This window comes from Chlamydotis macqueenii, chromosome 7, assembly GCF_036417535.1.
Source record: "Chlamydotis macqueenii isolate bChlMac1 chromosome 7, bChlMac1.mat, whole genome shotgun sequence".
Taxonomy (NCBI): Eukaryota; Metazoa; Chordata; class Aves; order Otidiformes; family Otididae; genus Chlamydotis; species Chlamydotis macqueenii.
In genome coordinates this window covers 55,059-73,940 of record NC_141562.1, presented here as the reverse complement: position 1 = coordinate 73,940, position 18,882 = coordinate 55,059, and the positions used below count along the sequence as shown (strand labels likewise).

The following is an 18,882-nucleotide window of genomic DNA, read 5'->3' as shown; positions in this document are numbered from 1 at the left end:
TAAAATCCCTGGATTTTGCATTCCTCTAGAAGTGCATTTTGCACTAACTTCGATTTCACTAGAAACACAAGTGGCAAAGATGACATGGTAGTCACGTGCAGCACTACTACTGGCCGCAGCCCTGCTTGTGACTGCTTCCAGCACCCTAAGCATTCCAATGGAGAAGTCGTGTTCTCCACCCTGAGGCTAAACAGCACAGCTCTCAGCAGGAGAGCAACCTGTCCTGCAAGCAATCCCAGCTCACCTGGGAATCAACACCTTGCCTCAGGATGGTAACCAGAGAGCAGCAAAACATGTTTCAGGGGCTGACAGCCCACTACAGGTGAAAGAAATCTGTGTGTAACTTGGAAAACACTGCAGTCACCCCTGCTGTACGATACAGGCTTTCAGGCGTGCACTCCATATTCTTCTGCTCCCGTCCAGATTTGCTTCCATACCCCAAAGCAGTTTACGCACACTATTTAAATCTGCGAATCCTGGGTTGTCGTGCTACAAAATAAGCTGTGAGCCAGCCCGGAAACAGGAAGAGCCCTGTGAAACAAGGTGACCACGACCATGGGCACTCCAAAGCAAGAGAAAACGAAGGACCCTGCTGCAGATGTGGACCTTGTGCAGATCTGGTGATGCAGTGGATTAGCTGCCTGCATGTTCACAGCACACAAGAACAGCAGAGCCAGCACGTGCCAACAAACGAACTCCTTGCTCTTATTAAGAGAGGGTTTAATGCAGAACTCCCGTCTGCCCCATTTGCCAGAGAATAGCTTGTATGAATTTGCTGTCAGAGCCTCCAGCCATTCACAGCAGCCTCTGTCTCCCCTCTGATTTCAGCAAAAATCCTAGGATCAAACATATCCCTGTCCCAAATGCACTGTTATCTGAAGTATTACTCACTCTGGCTAGCAAAGACACTCTGTAAATCCTTCCCAACCCTTGTTTGTGGCAATGCGAAAGCCTCATCAAGGCCTTTGAGCCATGAGCCTAAAAACCTCTCAGGAACAGAGGCCAAGAAAACCTGTTTTGTCTGTTCTTGAAAAGCATTCTTGGCAGCAGCAGGATGCAGAGTCAGTGCCTCAGCAGCAAGAGCCCAGCACAGCACGGTGTCAGCGAGGGCAGCCAGACCGCCATGTCTTCTGATCTGCTGGTGCCAAACTCAGAAAAGGCAAACTTGCCTTTCTCACTCACAGAGGTGCCTTTCAGGACTAGAAACTGCCTCCGTGAGACAAAAAAAAAAAATCAGGAAAAGATGTAATATATCAGAAAAGTCCTCTTAATCCCTGAAATGCCTGAAAAGATGTAAATTAAGCCCATTAGGATTAAATAGGCACATCCTTCCATAGACATGGCAAGAAAGGAAAAGGTGGTCTTCCTCTGTGGCTAATGCTTCAGCAGATAAAGCAATAAAGCAAAGACAATCACTTTGCACCATGGGACTCATTTGGTCCAAAAGAGAGGGGACACTGTGCAGCTTCACAGTCTGTCTGTGGATCTTCTTGTTTCCCATTTCAAAGCCATCTGGGGGTTCTCAGCAGCAGAGGAATCCTCAAAGCTTTGACTCAAGTTTCTTCTAAACTAAGATTATATTGTAAAAGCAAGTAATTTCACTAAGGTTATTAAAAAAAAACCAAACCTATGAGAAACTTTTCAAAACTGTAAGCTCTTTTAAAAAAAGTCTTTCATCAAAGTGATTAGGAGTTGGTGGAGCATGGGCTTGCTGAGGATAGTGCTCACTGGCAGGTCTCCAGATAACACTTCAGATTCATTTATTTATGTTTTGAACCATTACTGTATCTCTACGGGGCCAAATCTTAAGGGTAGCCACTTCAACACCACTGCATGAGAACAACTGATTTTCATAGTAAACATGACATCTAAACACAATCCCACAGAAACAGAGACAAGGAGGTAGCTAACAAACATTTCAAATGCCAAGCAACACTTAGATTTTAGCAACATCCCTTACTGTTTATCCCCCTCTTCTAGCTGCAAAACATTTTTAAGGGGGAGGAGGAAATTTCCTGTTTGGCAGATTTTTACATGGCATTGCAGATGGTAATAGCAGAATGATGTGGAGGGCATAGTTTGGCCTGCAGAATCTCTTGTAACATGAGAAGCAGCAAACAAAAAGATCACAAGCAATTGTCTGAGCTAGGTTCAAAGGAGAACGGCCAATGGGGTGAAAAAAACCAAACTTTTTTCTTTCCTGGTATAAAAAATTAGAAAAATCTTATCTCAACTCAAATGAAGGTCAAATATGCAACTTTAAACAGTTATTTTACCAGATCATTGATGAGAGTAAAAATAAGCTTCAAATAAAGCAGAACTGAGGTTTAGAGACCTGAGGAAAGGAGCACAGAAGTCATAACTGGAATGATTTAAAATTGGGTTGGAGGAAAACACTTTGGAATAAACCTCCAGGACAATCCTGAAAGGATCCAGACAAGAAATTAACTAGTTGGTAGTCCTGAGCCCTCTTAGAAGAGCATGTCCCCTGGCATTCACTCAGAGTTACTCTGCACTGTGTGCAAATACTCTTTACCAACTCATAGCTCAGAGTTTTAACTGAGTCAGAGATCAACATGCAGACACCTAAAAACGACTTGAATTCAATGGGCTACACTGAGCTGTAAACCACCACCATGCCTGCCTTTCCCTCAACAGGATCTGAGGAAAACCTCACTTATATAAACACACCAGAGAAGGATTTTTGCACAGAAGATAGTATTGCAAAGCCTTCTGCAGTTTTCAGCTGCTGAATCTGCGCTCTTCCTGACAAATTCTTGGAAAGGAAGCTCCACTGGAGCAAAGGAGACTGCTCACCTGAATAAGGACTCTACCAGGTCATATGCTGCACTCCAAAAGGCTTTAAGTACATAACACCAGTGATGCAATTCCCTGTGTAATGCCAATTCCCTATGTGACCACGTGGGCATATTGGGGACTGGAGCACTGATCCCCAGAACAAGACCTACACAGCGCTTAGATGGCTCTGAAACCAAAGCTAAGCAGTCACAAGGATACAGAACCAGTCCTTATTTCAGTTATTTATTTCTCTACCCAACCTTTCACCCTACTTGCTAACCTAAGAGTGTAACAGCAGAGAGAGAACATAAGTTTGTCCTGACCTGCTCTGTCTCCAGTCCCTCTGGTATCTCTCAGAGCACAGACTCCCCAACAATTTCTCTCTTTCAGCATAAAGTGGAGCAGAAGCAACAATACTGCAGGGAGCCCTCCAAATCCCCAAAATCAGTTACAGAGTATTTCAGAGTCTGATAGAGTTGGAGTTCAAAGCAAGCTCCAGAGTCAAGAAACAACTCTGGTCTGGCACAAGATGGAGCATACATAAGAGCTGTGTAGGGGTGGCAGCATAAGCATGTTACCTCTTCTATTGGCTTTACAGAAAATCAACACACTTGTTAGACTGTTTCAGTTACAACATCACTTCAAGGGTAGTCTGTATGCAAGACGGCAGTGGATTTTACCTAAGTAGACAACTGAAAAAAATGCACTATTCTATTAAGATCATGCATTGCAATAAAAGGGAGGAGGACAATAAGAGTCAAAACTAATGCCAAACCAAGTGGCTCAACCAAGTGGCAAACTTCATTTGCTTCCAAATTGGCAGAAAGGCAGTTCCTCGTAGAAAGAGACCAGTGCTGTAAATTTGAAAATCTTCTCCCTCAGAGAAGACAGAATTTGGCTACATCAAATTGCGACTTATTTAACAAAGCTCAGAGTTGGATCCCACCCCCAGTTGCATAACTAAGCTCTGCATACACCTTCCTGGCTGTAGGAACAGACGTCACGAGGGAGAGGGAACTCCTTCCTCCCTAAGGATACAAGCAGGGGAAAGAAAGCATCGCCACCCCCGGGCTGCCCTTACCTGAAGTGTGTCTTGCGTTGCCATCTGAGTGCTTTGTTAAGTCAACAGTTCTGTCTATTTGAAACAGCTTCAGATCATCTTCATCTAAAGCGATATCTCCCCAAAAGGCAGCTGGAGAGAAACAAACTGCAATTAGTTTAGTTTTCATTTTGGAGGGAAAGTACGTTCCTACATGGCCCGTATTGCACTTAAAAGGCAATTACTCCGTGGACCAGAAAAGAGTAATACACAGCAGCAGTTTCAAAAGTACAGACGGAGTGGACATTGATGGAGGCCCAGGTGACAGCATTTGAATTAAGCCACTGTGCAGACCCATTAAAAGGAGATGATTAGCTGGGATTCCTTGTGTTACTCCTTACAGGTCTGGCTGTCAACCAGGCACTAAGGTGGTGGTGTTCCCCCTTCATTAAAGGCTACAAAAGGGACAATCACTGGCATTTCCCTACTTAGTGTGAAGGAGCTAGCTAAGTCACAGCTCAGATCTCGACTGAGATGTTGCATCCGTACCATCCCCAGGCTAACAGTTTGCATAAGACAGGAGGACAGCGGTGAAGCAGGCAAGCTCAGCAGCCTATACCTAAAGGCTACAGCTGTCAGCCTGCAGGACCTCAAACACATGGTTAGCACTCGGACACACCGCGTTGCTCTAAATCCAAGCTGAGAGCCAGCTGACTGTTTCCACTTTGGTGGAGAAATGCCAGTTGTTTGTCCCCTTGTGGATCAGTTACCCAGATTAAAGTTTGCAGAGTGTTTAATTTTGTAAAAATCCTTGAGTTTCAGCCAGAAGCCATGAAAATAAGGTAAACAAATAGATACCTCGACATTCACAGCTCAGAGAAACAGACTGGAAATCATTTGAGTGGAAAAAATTATACCCCAGGAGTATCCTGACCAAGTTGATGCTGCAGTGTATAGTTACCATTTTGAGAATTTGAACAAAATAAACACAGGCTATGAAGCAGTTGACCAAGCAAAACAGATCGTCCAGAGATAACAAACAGGTTACAGAGCTGTTAAAACTCACATGAGAAGCCTGTGTAGGCTGATGAAAAATATAAAAAAACTGAGCAAATTAATTGGTGGTACAGTTCAAGGAACTCAGTAAGTCAGACAAGGAGGAATGTTGAGTCACTGTCTGCAACACTGACCAGATCTGATAGAATAATTTTTTTCTTCTCTTGTTAAGCCAACAACGTTTGCATTACTTGGGGGATAAAAACATCCCATTGCTACACCAGCAACATCACTGATCAAAGTATGCTAGGCCTGGAAAACCAATGGGTTTTATTGATCATCTCACTTTTACTGCCAGACCAAATGAAATAGGGACCTTTGCCTAAATATGAGAAACTTGCAATCAAATCTGTGGCAATCGAACTATGAAAGGTTAACTGAGAGAGTTTTTTCTGATACAACACGGCACCAGTTCTGATGTGGTACTTGCCTCCTCTATTCTGCATCTCAGCACCTCAGTCGGTGCAACAGCATTTGCCAACATCGCTGGTCTAGGACATGGGAACAGCAAGGAGTCTCTGCCTGCTACTGAACACATAGCAGTTACCATAAACTGCCCCTACCAAGAGCTGCTACGAGCAGCAAAGCCCTGGCATGAGCAAAGTGGGACTCAGCTGCTTCCCCCTTTCCCTGGAACTAAGCTGTCTCCCTCTAGTTACCTGCCCACAGCAGAGGAATGGAAGACAGCCTCAAAGGAGGCTGCCTCTGGCTTTTTGGTTGGGTCTCCTTAACAGCACTACCAAACAGCTCCAGAAGACACCACAGCTAGTGCAGATAAAACCTATACACAGACTGACATCAATTATAACTAGGGCAAAGCTTCTGTTTGCTACACAAACACAAAACTCGGGCTTTCCCCAACTTCTTGGCAATCCAAGCCCTTGTCATGAACAGAGAAGAACCTAAAATACTCTCAGATCCTCACCATCTAAAAAGTCTACTAGGATGGCCAAACATCCCAAGCTGATTGCTTTCTGCCATTGGTCTTTCCCAGAGATGTGCTTCTGTGACTGCAATTTGAAGAAAAGACATTTTAATCCATCCAGAGAAGTTATTTGCAGTAGCAGTCAAGGGGCAGAGATGCAAATAGCATCCCACGCCATCCGATTCCCTCCCCACTATATTCGGTAAGTCACTATTATATTGGCCAACTATCCATTCCCTATCCTCCTGCCAAACCTATCGTCCTATTTCAGCCCCAAACTGCCACCACCTTGGGCTCTCAGTGGCTCTTTTCCATCAGTACCACACAGTTTGTTTCTCAGGCTGACAGCCCATGCCAAAGCACAGCTCTCAGGACAAGCCTGCAGCATGGATTTACATCAACAGACTTGTTACGTTTTCTCCCAGCTCTAGCAAAGGAATCTCTTTCTGTTACAAAGCCATGCATCATCCTGAAAGACAGCCCACTACAAAAGCCGAGTTTCCCTAGCATTCATTTCCAGCTCTCCGCAGTTCCAGCGTGCTCCAGGGGAACCATGATTTATCACAGTCCAGAAACAGCTGAACAACTTTCCTCGCTGGAAGTCCCGGCTGAGAGTGCTGCACTGCAACTTCTCCTGTGCTGTCAAAGGCTCCTTCCTAAAGGCACGCAAGCCTGAAAGATGCTTGCTTCCACCCCAAGGGAGCCATCCCACAGGAAAGCCCAAGTACTTTATTTTAAAGGGTCACAAGTTCAGAGACTGCTGGCAAATGAAGCATCTCAAAGCATCCCTTCTGATTTCCTTTACCAAGGTCGTCTTTTTAATTTAATGTGGGAGGATTTCCAAAAAAGAAAACAAAAACAAACAAACAAAAAAATTGAAGTCTCCAAAAAGCAGGCTAACAAACTTGGAAACCAGTATTTCTCTTGGCAGAGAGCTCTGCAATGTACAGCCAGGTACAAACTCTTAACACTCCGTGCAGCAGTGTGCCAGCTTTTCTTTAAGAAGACGCAACAATCGCTCTGCATAGTGAGAGCAGAGCAGCTCTTATTGAGGCTGATGGAGCCAATATGAGAGAGTTTGCTTCCACACTGGACTAATAACCTGCACCAACCACCCTCAATGTCGAGCCTCACCATGTCCCAGCATACGTAGCCAGACAGCATTTGTCTGTTGAGGCAAAGGGGAAGGGCAACTGTGTTTAGCAAACAAATCCAGCACTTAAATGAAAAAAAGCAGACTGGGAAGCTGCCTCTGTTTTCAGCACCTTTGTCCCCCAGGAAAAGAGTCCTCACCCTGGTGTCTGCACTGAGCGCGGAGCACAGAGGTGCCATGACGCCTGGAAGGTATGGCAGATGGCACTGGGAAGGAGAACATCTTCTAGGAAGGGACAGGCTGCACAGTTTCTCCAGGTGCTTCTCACACAAGTGCAGAGTCCAAACCCACCAATGCCTTCACAGTCCTCATTTTCCACAGTAATATGGGGGGGTGGGGGGGGGGGCCTCTGGTAGGCTCCCACTCCACAGCAATGTGATGGCTCAAAGTGTCTTCTTTCTAAAGTCTTCACTGCTCTTCTCTGCAAATCACATCCAGCCTCATTTATCACCCCAGCACCCTCAAGCAACTCCCTTCTCCCATTCTCTGCTTGCATTTTCTCCTTTCCTTAGTTCCAAGTAGCACAATCTGATTTCAGGGGAGAAAAATAGTTTTGCTGTCTCTTATGAGAACTCAATACAAAAGTGCTCACAACAGTTTAAAATATTCCTTTCTATGAAAAGTGTGTTTCATTCAGGTCTTTTAATAAAATTCTTGCCCTTTCTATTTTTTTTTCCCCTCAAAGACAAAGTAGGAAAAAAAGATCACCAAGAAAATCTTCTAGTATTCAGCCAGAAAGCGTTGTTCCTAAAAATATATCTCAAAACAAAACGCAATATTGTGATTTGTTAAAAGGAGGCTGATCTCTAACACTCAAAGACAAATACCTGAGGACAGGTATTTTTCACCCTAATCACAGTCAGCTCCAACTTTATACAAGTACACAAAAATCAGTTGAGCTCGTATAAGGAGAACATAACTCCATGCGTGAGAAATGTCACCCAATGTCTGTGTTTGAACTGATCTCCAGCCACTAAGCTGGAGCAAAACTTTCACCTATATGCCTGCCACGACCCTTCACCAGGAAGCCCCCATCCTTGCACCAAGGCATTAGCACAGGCCATAGATTTACTCTCATGACAGGGACCAGCAAAGCAGTCACCCTCTAGGTGCTATGGGAGACCACTGCAATTTTCCCTCTAGCACCCATCAGGAACAGCTGTGACATATTCACAGAAAGAGAGGTCCTGGGAACAGGCGTACCCTGCCTGCCAGGAAAGCTCCCTCCATCCCACACTGTCTCAAACATAGACTCTCTCAACTACTGAAGCTTTTATTAAGGAATGGCAGGTTTTAGGTGCTGAATGGGATCTAAACCTGGACTGAGGACTATGCCTTCTAACTTGAGCCAACGGAGCCCTCTTTCTGTGAGGCCAGAGCCACACTAAGTTACTGTATGTCAGTAACTGCCCAGGGAACATGTTTTGTTTCAGAAAGGAGTCTCAGTTTGTGGAAAAATGTCTAAGACAACGGTCCACTCCTAAACGGCAACAAATATTTCAAGAATATCAAAACCTTCTGGGAATCAGAGTGTGAATGCCTGTTCAGACTTCTGCAGAAATCTAAATTGCCTAAATTATCATGTGCGGTGCTCCCACAGCACCCTCTCTTGGGAAGTTATTTGCAGGAGACCGAATTAGGCCAGAAATTCTGACTTATGTTCAATGAATTTCCTTTCCTGAAAGTTGATGATGCAGGAACAAAGAAATACTTTGGGCTTGAGTTTGCCCAAAGCTGCAAACATACATGTGAGCCTATGCAATGACCAGCATTAAGGAATGACACATGCTCTCCCTTGGCTGAGTGCCTTGTTATTTAAGCCAAGAACAGAATAATTCAGCGGCATGGATTATAGTGCCTGCCATAATTAGCTTAGGAGAAAGATCTTTTCATTTGAATATTCATAACTCTCCTGCTGCTGGTTGCTTCCTCAATCAAGGTCTTCATCTTTTCCACATCGACATGGCAGTGACTCCAGCCCAGTGATCTACGGATCCGTTCTTGGTACAATGATGGCACAATGCAAACACACAGAGTGGGAAATCCACGCCACAGGCAGCAAAGCAGCTCCCTCTACGGGCTCTTAAATGGTTAAACACCTGCCTCTTCCTAAGAGAGCACTGCAGGAGATGGCTGTTGCCCAGCTCTCCAGCTGCCTTATAGGGTTAAGGATGCTGCTGCCCTGTAACCCAGCGTGCAAGGCCCAAGGGACTGGTTGAACCCCTCCTGTTTCCATTCAAGTTAAACTGAGCTGTGTGAGCTTCATAATATTTTTGCTCTCTCTGCTTTCTGCTCTAGGTGACGGTGTGTGTCCCATGGCAGTGCTGATACAAGACAGGGCTTTGGCTGTGCATCTCTGAATTGTTCTCCCCGAAAGCTTTACGCAGTCTGCAGAGTGCCTCTTGGCCACATTTTACATCTAGGCAAACAGACTTTAGGAAGAAGCTACCATGGACACACAAATGTCTGTATTTTGATCCCTACCGCCCAACACAGACAGACATGCACAGAGCCACCCCACAGGTAGTTACATTCACTTGCAGACCTCACTCCCGTGCAAGCAAAATCAAGCTCTGCAACCCACTTGGTGGTCCCTCTGCCCAGGCAACCCTGGCCCCCTCCTGCTGCCAATGGACACAGGGGCCCTTCCTGTTCCCGTCCAGCTCTGCCGTGGCCATGGATGCTCCAGTCTGCTGAGGAGTGGGCTCAGTTTCAGCACCCTCCTTTCTCACAAGCCAGGAAGGGCTTTCCGATCCAGCTTGTTCCCAAGTGCAAGCAGCATGCCCCCACTTCAAAATGAGATTCTCCCTCTGTGGTTTCTGCCAGCTCAGCACTTCTTCCCTCCACCCTAGTGTGTAGTCCTCAGCTGGACACCACCCCATCCTTGCCTGGACTCTCTCCATTCGCTATTGCTTAGCATTTGAGCAAGCACATAAGGTAGGCTATAAAAAAAAAAATAAATTTGTATTTACTGTACTAAGCCAGTGGACTATGAAGCAGCAATGTCTCTTTAGAGCATCCAGGGCTGATGAAAAAGCATACATTTTGTGTATTTAGCTACCAACATCCATAAACTGCACAGCTGGCACCTTCCTAACAGGAGTAGTGTTCATGGGTCTGTCTGCTAAGTTACACAAAGTTCAGAGACACACAGGGGAAAAGTCGGTGCTGACTTGGAAAAGACCTGCTATCTTGTCTTGCCTGGCAAGATGCCCTTGCCAAAAAAAAAAAAAGTTTAAAAATTGCTCCTTGATTTGCCAACTTCATATCACTTAACCCACTCAGCCATTGTTTCTTCTGTCCTAGCTGCTACAAGAGGTGCCAAACCCTGCATTTGCACTAAGCTGCGACCGCTTTATTCCTCTTCTTGGCCTAATCAATTACAATTGATTTTAGGAACATCTAGTGCTGGCCTTGCATCAACAGACTGTTACATATGCATATATTTTTTTAAACACAAGTTCTTTTCTGCAGTATTCCACAGCCAGGCACTATCAGCCATCACAGCAATAATGCACAATAGGCAGAACTCGGACACGGCCATGGTGCTCACACTGCCAGTAAAGACTGGAGCTGCGGCATCCAATTAATCCAAAGCTTCAGTCTGCTGTACACCTCCCAGCCCTTCACGAGTGAGCATTTTCAGTAATTTATCATGGAAATCAACAGAGGAAACAAACTTTCAGGATTGCCAGACCTTGGACTACTGGGCAGACAGCAGAGCTTCCCCTTATAACAGCGTGGTACGGAGAAACTCCCTCTGGCACTGTGAAGTGTTTAACATCCTTAGGGAGGGCTGCCACAGCTCCTTTTCAGAGGGACAAGAGCAGAAAGCTCCATATCCAGCCTCATTCAAGGGAAGTTCTGGCATCAAATCATCAAGTGAAGATCTTCAAGGGAAAATTTGGGAGGAAATGCTCTAAGTCAGAGAACCTGGCATTTTGGGCTGCACCTCAGCTTACAGGAGTTGGCTTCTAAAACTCATTCACAAGGGCAAAGCCCTGGTGTCTCCACAGCCTACCCCAGAGAGGTGGAGAGAAAGTAATACACAATAGCCCCGAAAAGCAGCTGGTGCAAGCAGGAGAAACCTCTCACAAAGACAGCACTGATCAGGTGCAGCTTTTCATGAAAAGTACAGAAGGGACACAGATGGCAGCTGGAATATGATGCAGGGAAAGGGGAGCCATGTGCAATTCTCTCCCTATTTGACAGTTAACAAGTGGTCCAGACAAGCCCTGGCCTCCTATAGCTTTTGTCACATCTTGCTCAAAAGTTATTCTGACTCAATAAAGGCAGTAGACAGAGACGAGAGACCTATCCACCAGCTATCTCCATCCCCTGCCAGCTCCTCCACCTTGCAGTGTGTACAGCTCCCAGCCTTGGTGGAAGGAGGAACTAGGAACCACAAGCCACAAGTAGATAAAACCATTTCATGTTCTGATCCTAAATGACAGGACCCATAAAGTGGCACCACCTGACAGAGGCAGCACCTTCCCCAAGTGCCTATGAAGTGTTCCTCGTTAGCTCAACCTACAGGGACAGCAACATTGGCTTGCAAATTCAGCATTGCTTCGGCTGGCCTTTAAGAGCAGGAGATGGCAAGGTTCAGGGTAATGAAATCCAAGAATGCCTTTGTCAATTAATTATGGAGAAAGCTGTACCATGCAAGCCCCATCTCACACCCTCCATCATTTTTGCTGCTGAATATAACTTTAATTAATCTTTCCTTTGGCAATTTGAAGGAAGGGTGAGCATGCTGCAAACACCCACCGAGTATTAAATTGATTTCCTATTTTACAGTCCTCTTTCCCTCCCCATTGGCCCAGCTATGATTTGTGGCCCTTCACTCAAAGGCATTTTTTCCACGCTAATATAATCCAAAGCCCTAAGCAACAATCGCATCCAGAAAAGTAACACTTTGCACAGCCGACTGCTTCAGCCCAGGCTCTGCCAGCACAGAGTGGATTCTTTCCTGCCTCATTTTCTCTCTCCACCGCAAGAATTCAGATCAATCACCTTATCTCCATACCTACAGTATTTTTGCCTAAAAAACTGGCAAAATTTTCATCCTAAGTAACTAAGCAGTCAGGTCCCCGTAGTTTCTTGCCTGCCCTTTGTAGAAGTGCATCTTAATTACCAAAGCACTAACACAAAGCCTATTCCACTTGCAAACACAACTGCCTGGCTGTGGTACCAGGCTGGACGTGTACTCCAGATATCCGGACCTAAGACCAGAAGACAGGAACGCAAAGCTCAATTGAGGTCCCCAAAAACTTAACCTACCCTCAGAAGGAGACATCATCTCACCTTGGGCTCGTGGGGCTGAAAGCAAGATCTTTAGCAGCAAGCACACCCCAGTGCACAAGCCCAGTCTGGGGCAAGCAGGACAATAAGGACAACTGAGTGCAGTCCAGCTATGCAGCAATGGAGCAAGCTCTTTTGGAAAGGACTGTCACGCTGTGGGGGACGCATGCCCTGATTTTCAGCAGTAAACCATTTAAGGCTGGGGGCAGTTAGGGATCACCTGCTCACCCCAGCATCATCCCAAGGACAAGCATGGGTACTGGCTGCCAGCGGTTTCTGTCTCAGGCATTCAGGTGCTTGTTCAACACTACTTTCTTGGTACTATGAGTTAGGAGATGTTGACCTAAAACATTGCACCCATGCAACATCAGTTGTCCCACAAGAGCTCTTCTGAGCCTTCTGGCCACCAGCTTCAGTCTTCCAGGAGGAGACAATCCAGGTCAGACCTTCTCCTTAGGTAATTCCTATACCATGGGACTTGCCTTGGATTTATTCCTTCAAATTAAGTTGAAGAATAATAACCTTAGAGATTGCAGAAGAAAATTTAAGACTAAAACTGCTGTAACTCTAAACTTCATTTGGAGTGGTTCAGTGGCTAAGTGTTGTCCCCTACTGAGGGCATTTCATCAGCCGTGCCCAAAATGCAGAGCCAACCATTACAGGTTCCTTTGCAAAACCTGCCCCTTTTCCCTGATGCATTAGGTGTCAAAACCTGACTGTTTTCACCCCAAGCAATGCAGCAGGGGAATGGGTGACCCAAACAAACAGGCTAGAACTTCGCTGTCACCAGCCCACTCGCAGAAGAAATTGGCTCATCGCAAAAGTGAACAGAAGCGGAGTGATTAAATGAGCCGCATCCTCAAAAAAAGGAAGGTAACAACCCAGGACTGCTTGCAGCCAGTTTTAAAGGTAGGCTGACAATTTAAAACCACATGGTCCTGAATGAAAGGGGGAAGTTCATGACAGATCACATCTATTCGAGGGCCAGACAAGGAAAGCAAACATAGGCTCATTTTACTTATTGTTCTTTATCCACCAACACCAGGAGAGGAGTGTTGCAGCACTGTTGGAAGAGAGAAAATAAACGAACAGCAGACAGGAAAGAAATGGGAGCTCTTTACGGTGGATAGCTTATTTGAGCTGTTTACAGACTTCCCCTCTCAGGGATGGGAGGGTGGCAGGGGGGTGGTTTCAGCCATTAAAAATACAACGTGAGAATCCATTAATTTTCCATAGAAACAATGTCGTCATAGAAGCGAGACAAATCCGATCAGTCATGCAAATATGCTGATCTTAAATTCTCAGGCCTGGGTAAGGAATTTGGGTTGCCAAAACCACAACAATGAAGAGATCAGAATGAGATTAGTGGCTGCAGCCCTGAATGGCATGGTGGGGGCATGGGACATAACCAAAGGCACCCCCTTAGCGGGGTTCATGCCCTCAGCCAGGCATAGGTGTCCCAGCAGAACAGACAATAAATAAATAAATAAATAAATAAGCAGCCATCCTTGCACGAGATCTCAGGAACTGGGCAAATGCCACATTCCTGCTCTGCAAACCAGCAAGGACCACTGACCACTGAGCTCGCTCCAGGGAAAGAAAGGCTCAGCACCTCACAGGACTGGGACCCTCACAAGCTGCGAAATCACAGCATCAGGGAAAAGCAAGAGGTGACAGCAACGGAAACAGGTGAGTCTGTCCGACAGCACAACACAGCAAAGCAGTAAGCAACACAAGTTTAGGAGGAAAACCAAAGAGGAAGCAGGTTGGCACCAGCAGTGTCCCAGGCACAGGCTGAGCTGTGAAGCAGTCTGAAACACAGCATTTACGTTGTGTCAATACGGGGCAACACACAAAAGTATTTTTTCTCCTCTCCCCCCAGGAAAACTCAAAACCAAATACACAACAAAAGAAGACCAGTAGATTTTACCTCCTTTCCTCCCTCTTCAAAACCAAACTTTACAAACGGTCCCCAGAGGTAGATGCTACGCAGGGAAAATTACAGCTGCACCCCAAGCAGGAGGAGTGGAAATCACTCACCCTGGCAGCGGAGCGCAGCCCGTCCTTGTGAAGGATCCAGCCACCATGCTGGACTGGTCTCGCCACAAGTATTTAGGAGTTAAAAATAACCTTGCAAAATGGAGCGCTCCACCCCCTGCAGTATGCAAAACATTACTGGAGTAATGCCTGTGACAGGGATGCTTCCGGGTGAGTCTCACTGCGGGCAAAATTGGTTCAAAGAAACATATGAGCAAAATTACGGGGGGAGGGGGGAAAGGAGAGATCAAAACACATCCCAAGAGATGCTGCACCCAGGTTTGTCCATAAGCCAAAATACCAGTATTTGTCATCACAAATAGTTGTTTGGTTCACTTCTTAAGATTGAAAACACATTGGGCTTATATTTGAAGCCTTTGATGCTTACAGCAAAAGAAATTCCCGCTGCATAGGGGCTGCCTGTGCTTGTAGGTGGTTGCTGGTGCCCATAAGCCTGGGGAAGGGCTTGGCCCATCAATGCCCGAGAAGAGACTCACACCTGCACTGTGCATCTAAGGGAAATTCCCGTACCACCAATTTGCCCAGAAACAGATGTTTCCCAAGTAACTCACATTGATCACGGGAACCTGACCTCTAGTGCCATGCAATCCAAAGAGGTGGCTTTCCCAGAAGGGGATAATCCTGCAGGATACAGTGATGCCCCAGATAGGAACTGTGCTGCTAGCTCAGCGTGACACAGCCCAGAGCCCAGGCTGCTGCAAGGACAACTAGAGCTCCCTAAAACATGCCATACCCCTCTGCTCATCCCCTGCCCATTTTAAACTCTTACAAAAAAAAAAAAGCCTGAAAAAAACAGTTACTGCCTTTTCTCATCATTTGTATAGAGTAAACAGGATCTTCTGCTTCCCCTTCTGCAGCTTGTAAGCCTTGTTCGCAATCTGTCCCAATACCTCTCTGGATTTGTACCTTTAGAGACACATGACAGAGGAGCCAGCCAGCCTGCCTGCCCCAGCAGACACTCTTCATGTCTGCTTTGTGATGGCAAGCATTACAAGACCGTCAGTAGCACACCCATCTATGAATACTGCACTGTGCAGACATCCCTGTGTGGCACACGAAAGTCACAGCGTTGCCCTCGCAGGAGAGATTCACATCCTGCCATGGCCTTCCTTTAGGTGGTTCCTTCTGATGCCCCCAAACCTCTTCCTTTCCAGTTGGCCTATCAGCACTGCTCTCAGAGCTCTGCTTTCACTGCTTCCTCACCCTTTTCTGAACCTCACTGCCATAAACTCTCCGTTCTTGTCTTTCAGTGTTGATGTCCCACATCAGCTAAACCTAGCCACTCAAACATCCACGGCAACCAGCACTGCAGTCTCAGCAGCTCCCACCTTGGTCTACTCCATTGCAGTTGACATGCATAAAATCAATGCTGTTAGTATTCAAGGCCATTTTTAATTGCCCCAGCTATACACACCACAGTGAGCACCTAGAACTGCATAGCAGCATGATCCTCCCAGTATACAGAGCTCCACAACGATTTAAAGTTCAGAGACCACAACAGCTCCAGTTAGAGGCATCAGTTTCAGAGATGAGATTCGGAGAGGCATCATGCCTTCAGAGAGGACAAAAGTCCTCTCAAGATTCACAACCAACAGCCACAGCAGTCACAATGTTCTGCTTTCTTCAACAAGATCTCATTACTCTCTTTTCACTAAGATTGCCCAGAAAGGTGTAGAATCAGGCTCTGATCAGACCTCAGAGCTTTAAACTAGTGTTTACTAGCATAAACTACCTGTACCAGCATACAAGTGAAAGACACTAGCAAGAGAGTCACGGAGCTACAGTCTTCTGTTGACACAACTGATCCTGTACCAGCAGTGAGCAACCAGGAAAGCACCAAGGGGTTAAGTGTCATTACATCCATTAATCTTATTTATGCAGTAGGTGCACAGGAGAAGTCAGTCTTCATCAACACACATCCTATAATGTTCTGGTTCTCTGTTTCACTTCAAGCGCTTAACCACATCTGGGTGAGGACATGCTCCCCACTTCCCGAGTGAACCAGCTGCACCCTTCACTTGCTCAAACACCAATGACAAAAGCCTGCTCAAGAATATGCATCTGTTTCACGTATGGCTCATACGGCTAATTTAAACAGTTTCCATATGTTGCCAAAAAACTGTGACTGAATGCCACTTGCAAATAAATGGGGAGATTGTCTGGCTTCCACAGAGAAAGGTTTCACCACGCAGCTCAGAGCAACAGCATCTTTGTTCCCAGGTCGGCCTAGGCTTCCCCAGCCAGATGCTCCTGACCAGTCCGAACATTGCCTCCTCCCAGGATCGCGCCACCGCAGCAACAAGCTTTATGGACCACGGTGAGCAGACTTTGGGAAAGACCTATAATGAAGACCTCAACATGTGATGAAGATGTATCAGGTCACGCAGTGTGACCATCCCCTGCTCCTGGTTCCAGAGAAGTAACTTACTCACAGGACAGGCATGCTTTTTGCTCAGCCCTCATCCAGATATTACTATCGGGAGCCAGGCTGTAGCTGTTAGAACTCCTCAAAATATAAATTAAGTTCTTACAGGCTCCATGTAAGCTGTAATTTCATGTTTCCACATTTTGCTGTGCCACCTGAAATGAGCATCTGACTTTCAATGGACTCATTGTGGCTTCCTGCTCAGTTCCAGCCTGGCAGCAGCTTGTTTGCCCTGTAACAGGTAGACTACATCCAAACTACTGGTGTCTAGCTGGTGGATGGGAGGACTGAGTAGATAAACAGATAAGGCCTTCACTCAGGGGTACTGCTCCCCAAAAGGTAGATCTGGTCAGGAAGCAGACAATAAAATCTCCATTGGGAAATGCAGGAAAGTCTATTAGAAGGTATTAAAAATTCAAAGGGGAAAGTACACAAATGTCACTATTTTCCTTGTCAGTAATGGCACATTATACTTGCACCTCAACAAAGTGCAGTGCAGAAGCTGTGCCTACTGGAACAGGACTTGTGCAGTAAAACATGCCTTATCTCTTTAGACAAAGCTTGCTGGAGCAGGCACCAAACAGATGTCCCAAAGAGCCATCCAAAGATGTTTCTCAGTCTGTCCTGAGGAAGTGAAGCAATTTTTTTTTCAGTCACAGAACCCAAGGGAGAGCCGGATGTCCCAGCTCCCCATCCCAGTGCTCCACCATGAGGCAGACCACCTGCTGCTGCCCAGCACCAGATAGAGTTACCTTCCCTCTCTTGAGGCTGAAGGGTTTCAAGTCCTTGGCTCTTCACAAGGCAGTCATGCCACAGAAAGGGCAGTTGGACCAAGCAGAAGATGAGGGAGCTCAGCTCCATGTTTACTGGCACACTGGGCTGTTTCCCATTGTCCAAAGTAAGGGGATTCACATTCACCAAAGCTATCCTACTCCTACATCTCATGGTCACTCCCTGTTTGTGGAAGCTGCTGGGGACTGCAGACACAGTTAACTGAAAGTCCTCCTCAAATCCGACATGAAGCACATGAAAAATTACTCATGCAATTGATTCACATGGCTTCCATCATTCACAAATCACTGTGCATAAAGGGGAGGCATCGGATTAGTACATAACCGATTCAAACAGCTGCGGATTTCCATAGGCACTAAGTGCCTGCAGGCAGAAGCCACTCCTCATGTAATCCCGTTAAACAGCTGGAATGAGTACAAAATGCTGTGCGATTCAGCATGCTAGCGGCAGCCACCTCTGCCTCCTCCACTGGTCATGCAGAGCCCTCTAGTTCAGCCTTTTCCCGTGAGTCCAAATTACAGGAGTTACTTCATGCCCTGAACTTTGCAGGAAGCCTGGAGCACATGCAAGCATGAGGCTACAGTAATGGAGGGCTGCCCTCAGAGAGTCACAGGAACATGTCCAGGCTCTACATCTTACTGTAAGGAGACAGGCTGTGATGAAGCTTTTGGGGAGATCACTGCAGAACACACAAGTCTTCTCATGAACAGAAATCAGTACACTGGAGATGGAATATAGAAGGAAAATCAACACACAGCCATCTCCAGAGGCAAATTGGGGGAATTCATACAAAATATAACTGTAGTAGACCCAGCTCCAGACAGGAATCAAAGGCTCTGAAGTCAGGAGGATCTCAGGTGAAAGCTGTTTTCCATTTAAAAGCCCTTCATGGCATCCAGTATTGTTTCACATCACAACAGATGTGAACAGCCAGGATAAAACTATAGTGTTAAGTAATTTGAAGGAGGCATCATTAACCCTTCACCTCCTAGAGAAGGCCAGCCTAACCCAGCTCTGTCTTCTCATGCAGCAAGACTGACTTAAAGAATCCAGTAGAAGATGACATTCAACAAGATTTATGCTTCATGCATATGCAAATATGGTCTACCTTCCACACCTGCATCAACTGTTCACTCATCCTTAGTGCTTTCCAGTCACATTTGATCCCAAATACATAAAATCTCCTACAACTTCACAGAAACTGGAGGGTCTTTTAGTGAAGATTAGCTACAGCCATGACTGTCCAGACAAGCACATGCACAACAGAAACACTGTCTCACCGCACATCCAGCTTGCAGAATTGTTGGTTTACACACCCAGAGGCAGCTGCT

General features: G+C 46.1%; 1 protein-coding gene across 1 annotated transcript in view; it reads right to left on the bottom strand.

Annotated features, from left to right (window-relative positions):
• Nucleotides 1-18,882, bottom strand: part of TLL2 (tolloid like 2) — a 92,532-nt gene that overhangs the window by 62,942 nt on the left and 10,708 nt on the right. The window contains 1 exon segment of the mRNA XM_086751775.1: nucleotides 3,881-3,991. Within this exon segment, the coding sequence (XP_086607901.1) occupies nucleotides 3,881-3,991 (111 nt within the window).